This window comes from Pectinophora gossypiella, chromosome 15 (assembly GCF_024362695.1).
Source record: "Pectinophora gossypiella chromosome 15, ilPecGoss1.1, whole genome shotgun sequence".
NCBI lineage: Eukaryota > Metazoa > Arthropoda > Insecta > Lepidoptera > Gelechiidae > Pectinophora > Pectinophora gossypiella.
In genome coordinates, this window is record NC_065418.1 from 9,550,597 (window position 1) to 9,565,776 (window position 15,180).

Here is a 15,180-nt window from a genome sequence, read left to right on the forward strand (position 1 = left end):
CCCATGGTATATTTTTATTCCTCATATCGCATGATGAATGAAAGCAGCGTGGTCGAGTGCTCCATACTCCCTCCGGTAGATTGAGAAGAAGCCTGTACCCAACAGTGGGGCTTTTTATTTATAATTTTTATACAATAAACGAATAATGCGATGAGTTTTTTCTTGTCATTAATTCTTGGAAGTCCCGACGAACATACATGATTTGTTAATATTTTTAAAGAGGGTTGTAATGAGAACACTAAAATAATGTGATATGTTTTAATTGTATCATCAGATATACTATAGCCTTATGTACTCTTAATAATAATAAAAATAACTAAAAATTACACTAATATAGTGTATGCACTAACATCGAAATAAATATTACGTGCTTCATTAAAACCTAGTTTATCAACCGCTTAAAGAAGCGAAAATTAAACCATATTACATTTTTACAATAACAAAATAGGTACTTACATAGATACCTATACAGGAAACACAAATGTAATCCATTTCCATTTTCTAATGAAGTGGATAATTAAAATTGTGCAAATATAAGTGACGTAAGTAATTAATACACCATAAAAGTTCAAATTAAACCATTGCAAATCTTCCATAATCACAACAAAATAGAAATGAGTTAACACAAAATTGGTGGACCTATCCTACGCTGAGTATTTCAAACAACTTAGTATTACAATAGCTAAATAATACTATGATTATTTACAAAACACTTGAGTTACATTATGTACGTCTTCTGAACTCTCGTCGTCTTTACAGTACTTGCTGTCACTAGTGCTTCGGCACATGTCAAGATCTCAAAGTGAGATTAATTGTCAAAATGTTCAAGTCTCGAAGCTATCTTGTATGACACTTTTACTTGTATCTAGAGTTTTTGAATAACACTGATCGATATTCCCGTTGTCATCTTTAAGTAGAGATTCGAAGATGGATATGAGGTTGTTTAGGCCGATGAGGTATCCATCTTCGTGGTTGCCGACTTTCCATGCTGAATCGTGGTCAATATTGACCTCATCTGGTACAGGGACAGTCTTTGCGAAGTCAATCATCCAAACGGAGGCTCTTCTTTTATCGTGGACGAAGAGTAGAGAGCTGCCAATGAGCTCGTGTGTTCTAAAAAAGTGGGACTCTTTAAGTGTTGCTCTGATGTTCTTCAATCTCTCAAGGTAGCATGGCTGGAAATTAAGAAAAAAGTAAAGTTAGATATTGATTTTATCGGTACTTTACAAATTACTTAAATTAAAACAACAATGGTGCTAATTCCTGTAAATACCGTCTAATTTTATTTTAAGTTATATCTGTCATTTTCTTATCCGCCGAAAAGGAAAGGGACGGGTAATCGACAAGCATAACAATTTATGGAACACACGTCAATTTTAAGCACAAATCTAAACCAACCGTCTAAAAATTTTACATCCGTCAAAATAACCCGACAAAGTTAAGTAGACAGCACGTCAAACGGAATGCATACCAGCGACGTACCTTTTGATTCGCCCGGGTTATTCATTCATTTACTCATTCTTCCTAAAATTAAGAGCTGTGAATCATCCGTCCCTTTCCTTTTCGACGGATACGAAAATGACGGATATAACCTAAAATAAAATTAGGCGGTGTCTGCAGGAATCGGGGCCAATGTAATCATAAAAAATTGACAGCATTTTTTTTCCCTCTGGTATTTTCATTGAAGTCGTTTAGTGGAAAAAAATAAAAATAAACTTACCACGGCATTAGGGAAGTTATTGGTGAACTCTTTAAAAGCTTCCACAATTTGCTCCCTGGTTTTCGTCGTTTTGAAGTCTTTAGAGCTGGTGCCATCAGCCTTCTTCACGCCATCTATTCTGAAGCCAAGAGTGGCCGTGGAACTGATGGTTTCTCTCCAGATCATGTATCTGGGTTTAGTGACTCCTTTACTTCTGTGCTCCTCATCCGTTGGCGCCTTTGGGTCAATCTGGATCATTTTCTCGTACATATCCTGAAAGAAAACAGAGATATTCTTTTATTATCAAGTTTACAGTAACTTTAAACAACATTGAGTTTTGGTACAGTTCAAAAAGAATCAAAACTAAATTACTCTTTTTCTTCATTTCAATGGACACGATATAACAGTAATTTTAGCCTGTTTGACTTGGCACTAGAATGAGCAAATATGCCTTGCAATATGAGTCGAGAAAAGCTATAGCAAGTACGTTTTACTAATAACGATTACGATTTAATTACAATAACTAATACTTTATAATCTATTACTTTGGTGTCATTTTTGCGTCAAAAGTATTAAGTATGTTTGTATTTACATTGTACAAATAATAACAAGTCGGTACTGTGATCAATCTCATGTTAGTATAGGGTGGGATTACGCGAAGAGTCGTTTATGTTTTACATACTACGTAAAATCTATTTCTTATCTGTCAAGTGTAAATGACATTAATGAAAAAAAACACGTTTTATCTACGTTTAACAATCATAATAGTATCTAAACTTTATTACGCTGTCAAAAGGTATAAAATTCCTTGTTTCTCAACTAAGAAGGTTAAGTAGGCACGATACGTTTAAACAGATAATTTTAGTTTCAAATGACGTTGTTTGCATATTTCTGTATTTTTATCTCAGAAGTGAATATAAAAATGCGAAAATAGTTTTATATGGCTAATAACACGGTAATTGAGATAATTTAGTATGAAAACAAACAGATAAGTACTATTAAAATAATAAAATGTGACCACATTGTCCCTCGTGGTTGGTCGTCAAATAAATTATTTGTGATTTTTATCAGTCAAACGTACACATAAAGTACCTACGAATACCATACGATAGCTCCAAGATATATTAGGTAAGTTACAGATGATAGGCATATGACTTTATTAACGTCAAACTTATATTATTATGGACAAACTTGTTAAAAGTTCGCAAGGTACTTTTTACAGATAATAAGAGTAATGTTCGAATATTCCGCACACAAAGTTGAAAAATATCAACCAGTGGGGAATCTAGGGAAGAAGTGTAGAAATGTTTAATCATCCCAATTAGATACAAGCTCGCCTATGCTTTAAGATAAATATTAATAAAAATATTAAAGTATCACCATCATCACCATAGGCCTATTATTGCACACGTGACACAAACGAACAAATGAAAGAGACTGACTATTAAAATACTGAAGATTTGTGTCTAAAAGAAAGTACAAAGTGTTTTAAATTTACGCGGTTATTATCATAATTAAAACACATAATAACGGGTTCTTACCGCGTTTAAAGCAGGGATATCTGCCATAAAGCAGAAGCAGGGATGTGAGTCTCATATCCCTGCTTTAAACGCGGTAAGAACCCGTTATTATGTGTTGTAATTACAAAAAGTGTGTACAATAAAGAAGCCTCCATACCTTTCTCAACTTGGTCTTCTCCTTGGCTTTAGCCAGCTCCTCCTCGAGGTAGGTCCTGACTCCGATCTTGCAGTCCATCACACACGGACAGTCGAAGTCGCTCAGCAAGTCTTGTAGTTGAAGGTATACTGATCAGGGGTTGTTAAGGAAATTCATGTGATGAAGACATACAAAGACATGGTTTGCGTTTGACCATAATCTCACCTACTTATAGATAAGTTACGATAACTGGATCACTATGACAATTTTTGAGGGGCTACGAATATTACATGGTCAGTGGGTTAGCCAAGTTGCTAACAATTGGGCCATGAAATTCTGATTACTAAATAAAGGAGATATTCATTTAATGTCTATCATTAACATTACATAAAATCATTGGCTATTGAAATAACATACATAACATAAAATAAATAGCCTATATACGTCCCACTGCTGGGCGCAGGCCTCCACTCAATCAACCGGAGGGGGCTATTGAAATATCTGTCATTAATTACTTTACGCTTGTGCCAAACTTTAACCCACTCACTTAAAAGTTTTGTTTTTTTTTTTTTTTAAATTAGAGCCCAAAATTAACTTAGAGATTCAAAAACACAAACCGTGGTCGTTCTAACGATTTTTTTTCTATATTCGGCGATATATAGTAACTAGATATTACGTCTGAAGAATTATATTGTTAATTTTTGCATGAAAAAGGATACGTTCTCCGTCGTCTGACTGCACTTGTCCCTTATATTCGGGGACGAACGGCCGCAGAACATCTTTCATCAGCAGCTGTAACAATCAAAACAATACCATAAGTATAACGTCATACAAATATCATTATGAGATCCACATCTGCTCATTCTTCTTTATCTCCGCTTCTGAAATGAATAGGGAATGAAAGCTACTGAAGAACCGGATATTTAGTTGCCCACATTCTGTTCCGAAGTTGGCAATATTTCTTGTAGCTAGATAAATCGGGAAGAGCTCGGTGGCGCAGCGGTAAACGCGCTCGGTCTGCGATTGTTGAAGTTAAGCAACTTTCGCAAAGGCCGGTCATAGGATGGGTGACCACAAAAAAAAGTTTTCATCTCGAGCTCCTCCGTGCTTCGGAAGGCACGTTAAGCCGTTGGTCCCGGCTGCATTAGCAGTCGTTAATAACCATCAATCCGCACTGGGCCCGCGTGATGGTTTAAGGCCCGATCTCCCTATCCATCCATAGGGAAGGCCCGTGCCCCAGCAGTGGGGACATTTATGGGCTGATGATGATGAGATAAATCGGAGAGGGGTCGCTTCTATAAAAAACCGGACCTGCCAAATCTACACGTTAGGTAGGCAGATCCCGTTAAAAACGGGATAACGCTAGAGAGATGATGAAATGTATCGAAGAGGTTCTGTTTTCATTTTCAAACCATTATATACATACAATCATTAAAAAGAGAAAAAGAACTGACTGCGTATGGATCAAAAATTGGCGTAAGCGAGATGTAAAGGATATTTTTTAAATGAGAACACAGTTAATCAGGACGATGGTCTTATGGAACAAGGACACGACAATACCATGAACTAGAAACCTATTGTAAAACTGGACCAACTATTCCGAAAATACACTAACGTCAACATTGTTCTAATTACCGTCAATTACAAAATAAACTGGACATTAAAAGAAACCCACTGAATAGGGTTGCCAGAATTTCAGCTTTTGTAGATTAGTAATATGATATTTTAGTAGGTATATCTAAGGTTTTAAAATGAAATAAAGCGATTTTGATTTTGACCGTTTTGTTGGCCTTTAAAAATAGTACAAAATTTTTACCTACGTCAATGTCAACGTCTTATTATATACATACAATATACATAAAATCGAAAATATCATAGATTTGAAAGTGAATGTTCAAATTTTGAACTATCAGTGGTAAAGAGTCCCTTTCAAGATTACATGCATATCCAGAAAATAGCTCAAGAGAAAAGTTTGAAACTTTATAATATTGTTATTTTTGGACAGCCCTGCTCATATCTCATTAAGTTATTGTTAACGTTCTGACGTCAAACAATGATATACCTACAAATAGGTATAATGTTTGTACTTTCTTAGCAACAACGTAATATTTTGTCCACAATGAGTAATAATTAAACTAATAAATTATTGTCATTGGTAACTGTATCAAATATAAGAAAACGGTAACATTATATATAACAGTTAAGGTAGATATTGATGGTATTGGGCCGGTCATTGACACGAAGTTATAAATTGCGTAACTACAAATTAAATTATTTGAATACAAGTTGAAGCAACTGCGTGACGCACTTAAGATGTCGAAATACTGTGGAAAGACAATGAATGACGTCAATTGGTTCGCTTCACGCTGAAGACATGTCGAATTTGTTGAATGGTGTGTTGACTCATTATACGGTTTAAAATACATTTTGATGTATTTGTGACATAATAGCACAAATTGTCGCAGAAGAAAGGAGTTGAATTTGTGTTGACCAAATATGTGACGCCTGTTGGTCGGCTATCAATAATAACGAGGTTTCCAAATGTATCATTGAAGATTGTTTTACCGATAATGTTGGTAGAATAGATGCTATCTATAGTAAGGTAGCAATTACTAAGACATCGTCAAGAGAGTACCGCTATCGTGGATTGATGGAATATAATTAATTAGATGGACGGGATACATTGCTCGAATGAGCAAAGAAAGATGGACCGGGAGATTGCTTGAATAGCTTGAATGAGCATTCACGAGACCGCGAGGAAGACCACCAATGATATGGAAGGACGACATCGGACGGCACGCAGGATATGACTGGATGTCGTCAGCCCAAGATCGTCGGAAGTGGAAGAACATCGAAGAGGCCTACGCCCAAAATTGGATATCAATTTAGGCTGATACAGGTAGATAGTTAGATCATCATCATCAACAGCCTATATACGTCCCACTGCTGGGCACAGGCCTCCCCTCAATCAACCGGAGGGGGTATGGAGCATACTCCACCACGCTGCTCCAATGCGGATTGGTGGAGGTGTTATAGCCGGGGCCAACGGCTTAACGTGCCCTCCGAAGCACGGAATCATCTTACTTTTCGGACAATCAGGTGATTCAAGCCTGAAAAGTCCTTACCAAACAAAGGACAGTCTCACAAAGTGATTTCGACAATGTCCCCATCGGGAATCGAACCCGGACCTCCAGATCGTGAGCCTAACGCTCTAACCACGAACCAAGATAGTTAGATACTTACAATAAATTAAATATTGCTGCTGATTCCGGTACACACCATCTAAGTTTATTTTAAGTTATACCTGTCATTTTCTTATCCGCCGCATTGGTAAGCGCTGAATGAGGGAAATCGTCGACCACGCAATCGCGGTCGGTATCGGGCCCTGAATTAAGTAGGTATGTCTGGGTATAAATAGCTTCCCAATGTAGTTTTCCCCCTTTGTGTCGACCACGGGTGGCGACTAAATAATAAATAATAGTTTTTTTAATAGAAAACCTACAATGAACTCATAGTCTCATGCTAATGGGAAATACCCTAACTAGTAACTACTATATTTCCCTCTATGAATCAACAGGTCTGATGGAATTCTTGCTTTCACCAATGTAATAGCTAAAACTTATGAAGTATATTTATCTCTTTTCCTCACGATATCTTTTTGCAAATACTGCTTCCTTTATTTGCAAAACTATTTAAAAGTAAGTAAGTATATGAAAAAATCATTTCACTCCATTTTAGATCAATAACGTCAAAGAAGATACCTAAATTTATTCCCACCGGGGTAAGCAGAGACTATAGAATTCTGTTTGCTTCCATTCTGATAACTTTCCTTGCTTACATTATTTATAACAACTACTAATTGCAAATAATCATAGCTAACATTAATGGCTAGAAGTTTCGTTCAACATTTATTAAAACAAAGCTAAAATTAACAAGGTCATTGACCTTGACATGTTACTTTTTGGCTTATTGTCCTGTGCCAAATTGATCTATTCACATTCAAAACATATCATTGTCCCCATCACGATGATATCGAATTTTTTACATGACTTTTCCAATTCTTTGATTGAATACTTTTTGTGGATGTTTTCAAAAGGTCATTGATCTTTGTTCTTCAAAGGTTATGGTGTCAGATCAATGTCTTGTAATATAAGAAAGATAACGTAACGGTATTGTAAAAACTTCAGGTGATTCAAGTAATGTCCAGAACAGACAAGCATTACGGTTTTACACGAAAAAATATGAGACAAAAAAATAAATAAATTAAATAAATTAAATTAAATTAAATGAGTAATTCTTAATACATCTGTTGTTACATCAATACCTAAATATACCTTTATCTTTACCTTCGGTTACTAGTTTCTATAGCATAATTAGGTAACCATTTTTGATCAAACTACTAATAATTAAAGAAAGCTATAATAATGAAAACAAAATACTCGGCAAAACATAAATTATTATTACTTAACGGCCTCCGTGGTCCAGTAGTTTAGCGCTGGACTCACCATCCGGAGGCCCCGAGATCGAATCCCGGTGGGGACATGTCACAAAAATCACATTGTGATCCCTAGTTTGGTTGACTTGATTGTCCGAAAGTAAGATGATCCGTGCTGCGGAAGGCATGTTAAGCAGTTGGTCCCGATTACTACTTACTTATGTAAGTATGTAGTCATTACATGAGTCATATAAGGGGCCTTTAGCGGCTCAATAGTAACCCTGACACTAGGGTTCACAACTCACAGGATAAGAAGACTTACTGAAAAGTAATTAAGTTACGTAATAATTATTATACTTAATGCCGAAACGGCTTCAGCTCAGCAAATGTCACAGCCTAGCTGTAGCTAGACTATGACGCTGATTTTCAGCTGCAGCTGGTTGGGGAATCAAAAAAACATTGAAAAACTGGGCTCTGAAGTCTAAGCACATAATTATACACCTAATACTAATGTATAAAATAATTACTAAACTACAAATTAAATTAATAAACTACAAATTCTTCCTCACCTGAAAGCATCTTTCCTCCTGAGGACATAGCTTCTTGAGTATGGTACCCTGGTCAGGTCCTGCCTTGAAGTTGCCCTGATGCCCAGCAAGCTGAACCCAGGGATACCTCTGCTTCTTATAGGTCTGGAAGAACGGCGTCCACTGCACAATGTTGCGGAGTTTACGCCATCTTTCTGATTGCTGGAAAGTGAGAAAAAGGGTGTGTTAAACACGAGTGAATGTTTCTTATTTATTTATCACTGCATAGTATAAAACAAAGTCGCTTTTTCTGTCCCTATATCCCTCATCATCATCAATTTAAGAGCCACGCTCTTGTCGGTGCAGCATTTCCATGCTACTTTTCTCAGGGAAAAATAGCGCAGTGGTTACCCTCTTGCCTTCCGCCCCTCTATATCCCTATGTACGCTTAAATCTTCAAAACTACGCAACGGATTTTGATGCAGTTTTTTTTTAATAGATAGAGTGATTCAAGAGGAAGGTTTAAATGTATAATAACATCCATTAAATAGTGGAGAAATACTGTTATTTTTGAGGTTTTTATTGTGATGTCGTAAATAATTTCATTTTTTCCTCAGCATTGCACCCGAGCGAAGCCGGGACGGGTCGCTAGTACACAATAAAATAGACACAAAGAAAACAGATAGTACAGGTAAGCTTATCTCTAAACAAAGAGTAAGTTTCTTGTTCGTACAAATTGGTTCTTGTGAGGAAATATTCCCTATGTTTCAATTTAAAACTATTCTACAGTCATTACATACGCAATAAGTTCTTTGTGAAGTGAACTCACAATCTATATTTTAGTGCTATTTAAAAAAAAAAACAATTCCTGTTATAATAATTCCTTTTCAAAGGCAAATAAAACGTATTTCTACTTCTTCCTCGTGTTCATTCAAAGGATCTTTTTCCCGCTGCGCAAGAGCATTGGAAAAGCGTGTAGGTACTTAATTATAAATACGCCAGCAGTGACGCATAGTCATTACAATTAATTGCCTGTTCCATTTGTAGAGCGTTACGTAGTTAGTAGAAAAATTATGACGCAATCATGCAATTTTTGCCTTAGGAATTGAAATAAAACATAAGTACAGTTAGATGCGCGTGGTTTTTAACTATTAGGTGTTAGTTAGTTTATTACAATTCTCATACCTATCAAAATTTATAAACAAGTTAAATATAGACATACGAAAACGTTTTTTGACAGTTTTAGATCTGTCTTTATAACAAAAAACAAAATACTCGGCAAAATATAAATTATCATCACTTAACGGCCTCCGTGATTACTAAATCAGAATTTCATAATTCATGTTTGACCTAGGAAACTACAAAATTGTAAATACATTATTATGCTGTCTGTGATTTGTCCGGCCAAGTAGTTAATGCCATCTGCGGCAAATCTACAAAAAAAAAACAAAAAGCTGTCTGGGGTAATACGGTAAACTCACATTACCTCGAGGTAATGATTACCACACGATACCGCGCACCGACGCGTTGGCGCTTTTATGTCACATTGACTTGTATGGTAATCATCACTGGATTACCTAAACCTAACCTAGCCTGACACATTGCACGAGTGCCGCTCGTCCGCGCGGCGAGACGGTGGTGTTCGTTTGATAATTGCCTTATCTAATTACGCCGGAACTTCTAAGTTCTTAAAAGCTCAGTGTTAGATTTTTCCTGATATTTACTGAATCGACATTAATATTTCTGAACTCTGTTAAAATTCAACAAAACAATGTGTCTGCTCCTTCGAGAGAACCCCGATACCAGCCCCGCCGGCGTGGCCGACGATGTCCCTCATTCAGCGCTTATCGCTATCGATCCACTAGGGTAGATTAATTCTTTCAAATATTATCCTCTCAAACGACGCCCTGAAGTGAGGTTAGCGCCCAACTGGGTACACTCAGGCCTGTTGTCTTAAATATTGTACCGGGTGAGAGCCCCCAGCGCTCCCCATTTGGCCGGCCAAGTAGTTAATGCCGTTTGCGGTAAATCTACAATAAGTCACGTCAAAAAAAGCATGATGTTATGCATTGTTATATTTAGCAGTCACTGATAATTTTACCACTAAACAATTGATCTCCTACGTACAAACACATGTAATTCCTTTTGTATTTAGTCAGATTTCTCATAAGTAATATCGGTGCTAAAATATTTGGGTTCAATGCTATTATTGTCAATAAAATTTCTTCTAAAATTCATCAATCACTAAAGCTAAAGCTAATAACTTTAACCAAATTTTATAAGATGAAACTAAGGATTATGACCTTATCATAAAACGATTTAACCTGTTTGATCTTATACTACTCAATAACTTAATTATAATATAAGTATAAAAAACAAGATTCAAATAATCGTCATATCCGTGATAACATGCTATGTATCAAACAGTGTAAGACTGACGTAGGTATAAGTGGACTTACGTATAGTGATGTTGATGATGAAATTAATGACTTATTAAATTGACATCAATAATCGTTTATTGATCATTATAGAGAAAAACAAGTCTTTATAATCTCATTATCGCTTAAAAACCTGGGGTTTTAAAATGGCCACACCGAAGCAATTCATCTAAGAAAGATATATTGCTATGTGACAGTTGTTTGCATTACGCACTTATTTATTTTATATGCGCAAATGTCAAATTGCAATATTGCTTTTTTAGATGAATTTCTTTGATGTGGCCATTTTAACCCCCCCCCCTGTATACACACATACATACACACATAAACTCATGCCCGCAATACCTAATGATTTGGGCAGAGCCACAAATAATCAAGTACAACTTGCATCCACTGTTGATACGAAATCCTAAGATGGATGTGATGAACCTCATGGTGACCAGAGATCAGTATACTTATCAGCCAAAACCCACAGTGATCAGTCTATCATGTCAGAAAGGACACAATCCGTCTGTCGGATTCTACGACATACCCGGGGAGACAGCAGCTGAATGTGTTTTATTCTATGATTTTCATCTACGTGATAAAATTTTGTCACGGTCATTTTATCGATTCTGACGATATAATTATGTCGTTTTGTCGATTAGTGCTTATATGTGAACCCAAATAAGTCATGTTTTTCTGTCAAAATACGAACAAAATCACCAGCCACGCTTGATAGGGAAAAAAGCAAACTTATCGATTTCATCTGAATCGATCGATAATTTTATCACGTTGCATATGTTAGCCCTGCTGAACAGCATAGAAGCACACACATGTATAAACTCATGCCTATTTCCCACTGAGCTAAGCATAAGCCATGGAATTCCATTTACTTCGAACTGGACATAAAAATATACCTGTTTTATATCGATATTAGATAAGTTATGTAAAGTCAACAGCCAGGTAGTGCATCGCCATTTAAAACTGAAGGTTATAGGTTTGAATCGGTGAGTTCACATCAACTTTTCCGGTACATGTTTAAAAAAATGTAAATGACGTGTAAAATCGTCATCAAACCGCAGGATAGTTACTTAAAATAACCGGAGAGTTATATCATTAGTGTTCGGTCGGTTTTTTTTTTTATAAGTAAGTACCTACATCAAAAGCTCGTGCTAGATGGAAGTTGTAAATCAAAATCACGCGCAAAGCAATTAAAGCGATCTACAACAATTAACATAATAACGTTAATTAAAATGATAACAAACATCTCAAGTCTCAATTCATGGGATTTACATTTTCTCACGCGCTTTCCTGTTGTTTTTTTGTTTGCCTTCTGTATTCAAACACTTTACAAAACCTTCGATGGACTACAAGTTATAATATATCGTCGTCTTGTAGCCCCATAAGTGCCTATAAAAAACACATTCTGATGTGATTTGCTTCAACAAAACCTCGCAATCCACACGCTATTTTCAATACATAAACAGCCTACATACGTCTCACTGCTGGACACAGACCTCCCCTTAAGCAACCGCAGGTGGTATGGAGCATACTCCACCACACTGCTCCACTGCGAGTTGAAGGTGTTTTTACGGCTAATAGCCGGGACCAACGGCTTAACGTGTAACGATTTTCATTCCAAAATTGAATGAACCTAACATACTCATGTTTTGAGATTTTATTGATGAAAATCACGGCTTAATGTGATTTTACGAAAATGCGCTTCCGAGGTTTTCACTAAGTATAAGGCGACAGTTGTGATAACTATGTACGTATAGTGTAGACAGTTAACATTTCTCAATACCTAATAGTAGAGTGGAAACTTAACAGATTAACCCGAAGGCCAACATACATACATAAACGTGGAAATGGAATTACATTTGCTTCGATCCTGACATACTTCTCTTGCTTCCTCTACATTCATCAATCGTTTCATACACGCAAGACTAGATCGTACTAAACGTCTAACTTCAAAGGCCGAAATTAAAGCAGATAAAAAATATTAATAGGCACAAAGCTATAAAATTTTAAAATATATTTTTTTAACCTCCCTATAACAATTTATAGCTAAACTAATACCTAAGAATTATAAGAAACTTTTTTCGTCTTATCATAAAAGTGGGTGTGTCACTGAATACGTCTAAAGAAATATATAAAATAATAAAATAATCATAATAGCTTGTAGGTGAATAGGTACCTTAATTCATCTACTGCCGTTACGAATGCTGAAAGACCTTTCAACTTTTAACGACCTCCATGGCCCAGTGGTTGAGCGTTGGGCTCACGATCCGGAGGTCCCGGGTTCAATTCCCGGTGGGGACATATCACAAAAATTACTTTGTGGTCCCTAGTTTAGTTAGGACATTACTGGCTGATCACCAGATTGTCCGAAAGTAAGATAATCCGTGAGACGTTAAGTCGTTGGTCCCGGTTACTACTCGTACTTACTGATGTAAATAAGTAGTCGTTACGTGAGCCATGTCAGGGGCCTTTGGCGGCTCAATAGTAACCCTGACACCAGGGTTGATGGTTTTGGTAATCCATCTCACAACCCACACGATGGAAGAAGACCTTTCAACCCTTATAACAACCCTTAAAGTTACAAGTGTATAATACATGTTATGAATTATGTTTGTCAGTGTTTTTGTTATAAGTACCTATCTGATGCGCTCCCTATTATCAAACATTAAGAGAAAATCTTCAATGCCATATTGCTTATTCCCTCGGACATGTCATAGATTCCAAGTACGACGAACATTTAAAATACGTTATTATGTGTTAGATTATTGAGACAAATGCCAATATAAATAATAATTTCAATAACAAAACTATACTTAAAATTTTGCTATTCAATTGAATACAAGTATTTATTCAAATTTATGGATTATTAAAAATATATAAAAGTATATGAACCCAAAAATCCTTGTAAGAAATATTGGCGCGGCAACTTAATACCAACTTCAGACTTGCACACATACCTTTTTAGTGTTAGAAAGATAGGCAACACCCACAACATCCATAAATCCCTTCACGTCAACACAAATGCTTCCGATGTACATGATCACTATCACAAGTCAATGACCCGAAATGTTCAAAATTCCAATCCAATAGTTCACAATCCGAGGTGTAGCAAAGTACTGAATCGTCATCGGCAAGCTTTGCCAATATAAACCGCATTTAGTTATCCGTTGTGAGTCAACTCGTCACCACCATGAAATGACGTCAATGCGCGCGTTACATATGCACTGCCGACCGATTGGTCCAATTCTGGTTTTGCTGACTTGAAACAGACAGAACTGGAAACGTGAACCGCACTTGCAGGGAAAAATGCTTTTGGAAATCTAAAAATTGTTGTTGATGTTATTCTTAGGGCTCGGTTAGCTTTTCAACTAAGCATTAAGGATAGATACTCAAATTTGGTCTGAGATCAAGAGTATTTCCAGACGAAAGTCGACTCATTAGTCGAGTAAACATGGACACTTTCTAATTTTGACAAGGCAATAACTCTGTGTTTATTCTACGAATGACCGTAGCTTAAAGGAAGAATCATAATATAACATTTTTTGCCTACAAGTACCGGTTTTTCCATAAGTATTAGGCTGGGATATCACGTTGGGATTCACGACGCGCGATTTTAAACGATAGTACTATTATAATAATGGTCTTCGAAGATTTTCTAATCCTGGGTAAACCCTTATACAAAACCACCATACACTACAGGTAGTCAAACATGACATTAGCGCGTTAACAAAGAGAGTAACAATAGTCCGTCATGCTGCTTCGTGCTTGTAATGATGAAACTTTTTACGACTTGAAGCTCTTTCCACAAGTTGAAATGCTTTTGTGGGTCTAGGTATTGCAAGATGCGACAAGATCGTAACACAACAACAATCTACATTTAATTCACCTTACCTAACATCCCTTTAAGTGCAGTCAAGGAACAGCAATGCCCTTGCCGTCATCATTTTAAAACCCATATATTAAAATAGGGAACCCGCATAACAAACGCTTAGGCTGATTTATATAGCCCTGGCAATGCCCTATCATAACGGAAGCATCGGTTTGGAATTACCTGAAATACCATAAAGCCTATATATAGATGCCACTGATTGAACCGAAGAGTATTCAACGCAGCCTAACTACTGGTCAAGCTACTGGTAGCTGCTGGTAGTGTGTAGTGGTGTATTGTGGCTGGTAGTGGCTAGTAGTGTGCGTTACAGCACTTTTGGTAAACTAAACACAGGTTGAATAATCTTTTCATATTATTATAATAGCAAATCAACTTCTACCTAAAGCTACTAGAGAAACTCTATCTTTACCATGTAGGTCACAAAAAATAAAAACACAGAGACACGGACAAAAATAGGAGAGAAAAGAAGCTTTATCCCGTTTTCACAGGGTCCGCTTACCTAACCTGCAGATTTGACAGGTCCGGTTATTTTG

The 15,180-nt window shown here is 36.5% G+C and overlaps 1 protein-coding gene across 3 annotated transcripts in view; it reads right to left on the reverse strand.

Annotated features, from left to right (window-relative positions):
* Positions 1-244: 244 nt before the first annotated feature.
* Positions 245-15,180, reverse strand: part of LOC126373312 (inositol-trisphosphate 3-kinase B) — a 154,863-nt gene continuing 139,927 nt past the window's right edge. For all 3 annotated transcript variants that reach the window (XM_050019419.1, XM_050019421.1, XM_050019420.1), the window contains 5 exons: positions 8,360-8,539; positions 4,075-4,147; positions 3,377-3,504; positions 1,721-1,972; positions 245-1,175 (listed from right to left, as the gene is read on the reverse strand). In XM_050019419.1, the coding sequence (XP_049875376.1) occupies positions 825-1,175; positions 1,721-1,972; positions 3,377-3,504; positions 4,075-4,147; positions 8,360-8,539 (984 nt within the window). In that variant the 3' untranslated portion in view covers positions 245-824. The remainder of the gene's footprint in view (positions 1,176-1,720; positions 1,973-3,376; positions 3,505-4,074; positions 4,148-8,359; positions 8,540-15,180) is intronic.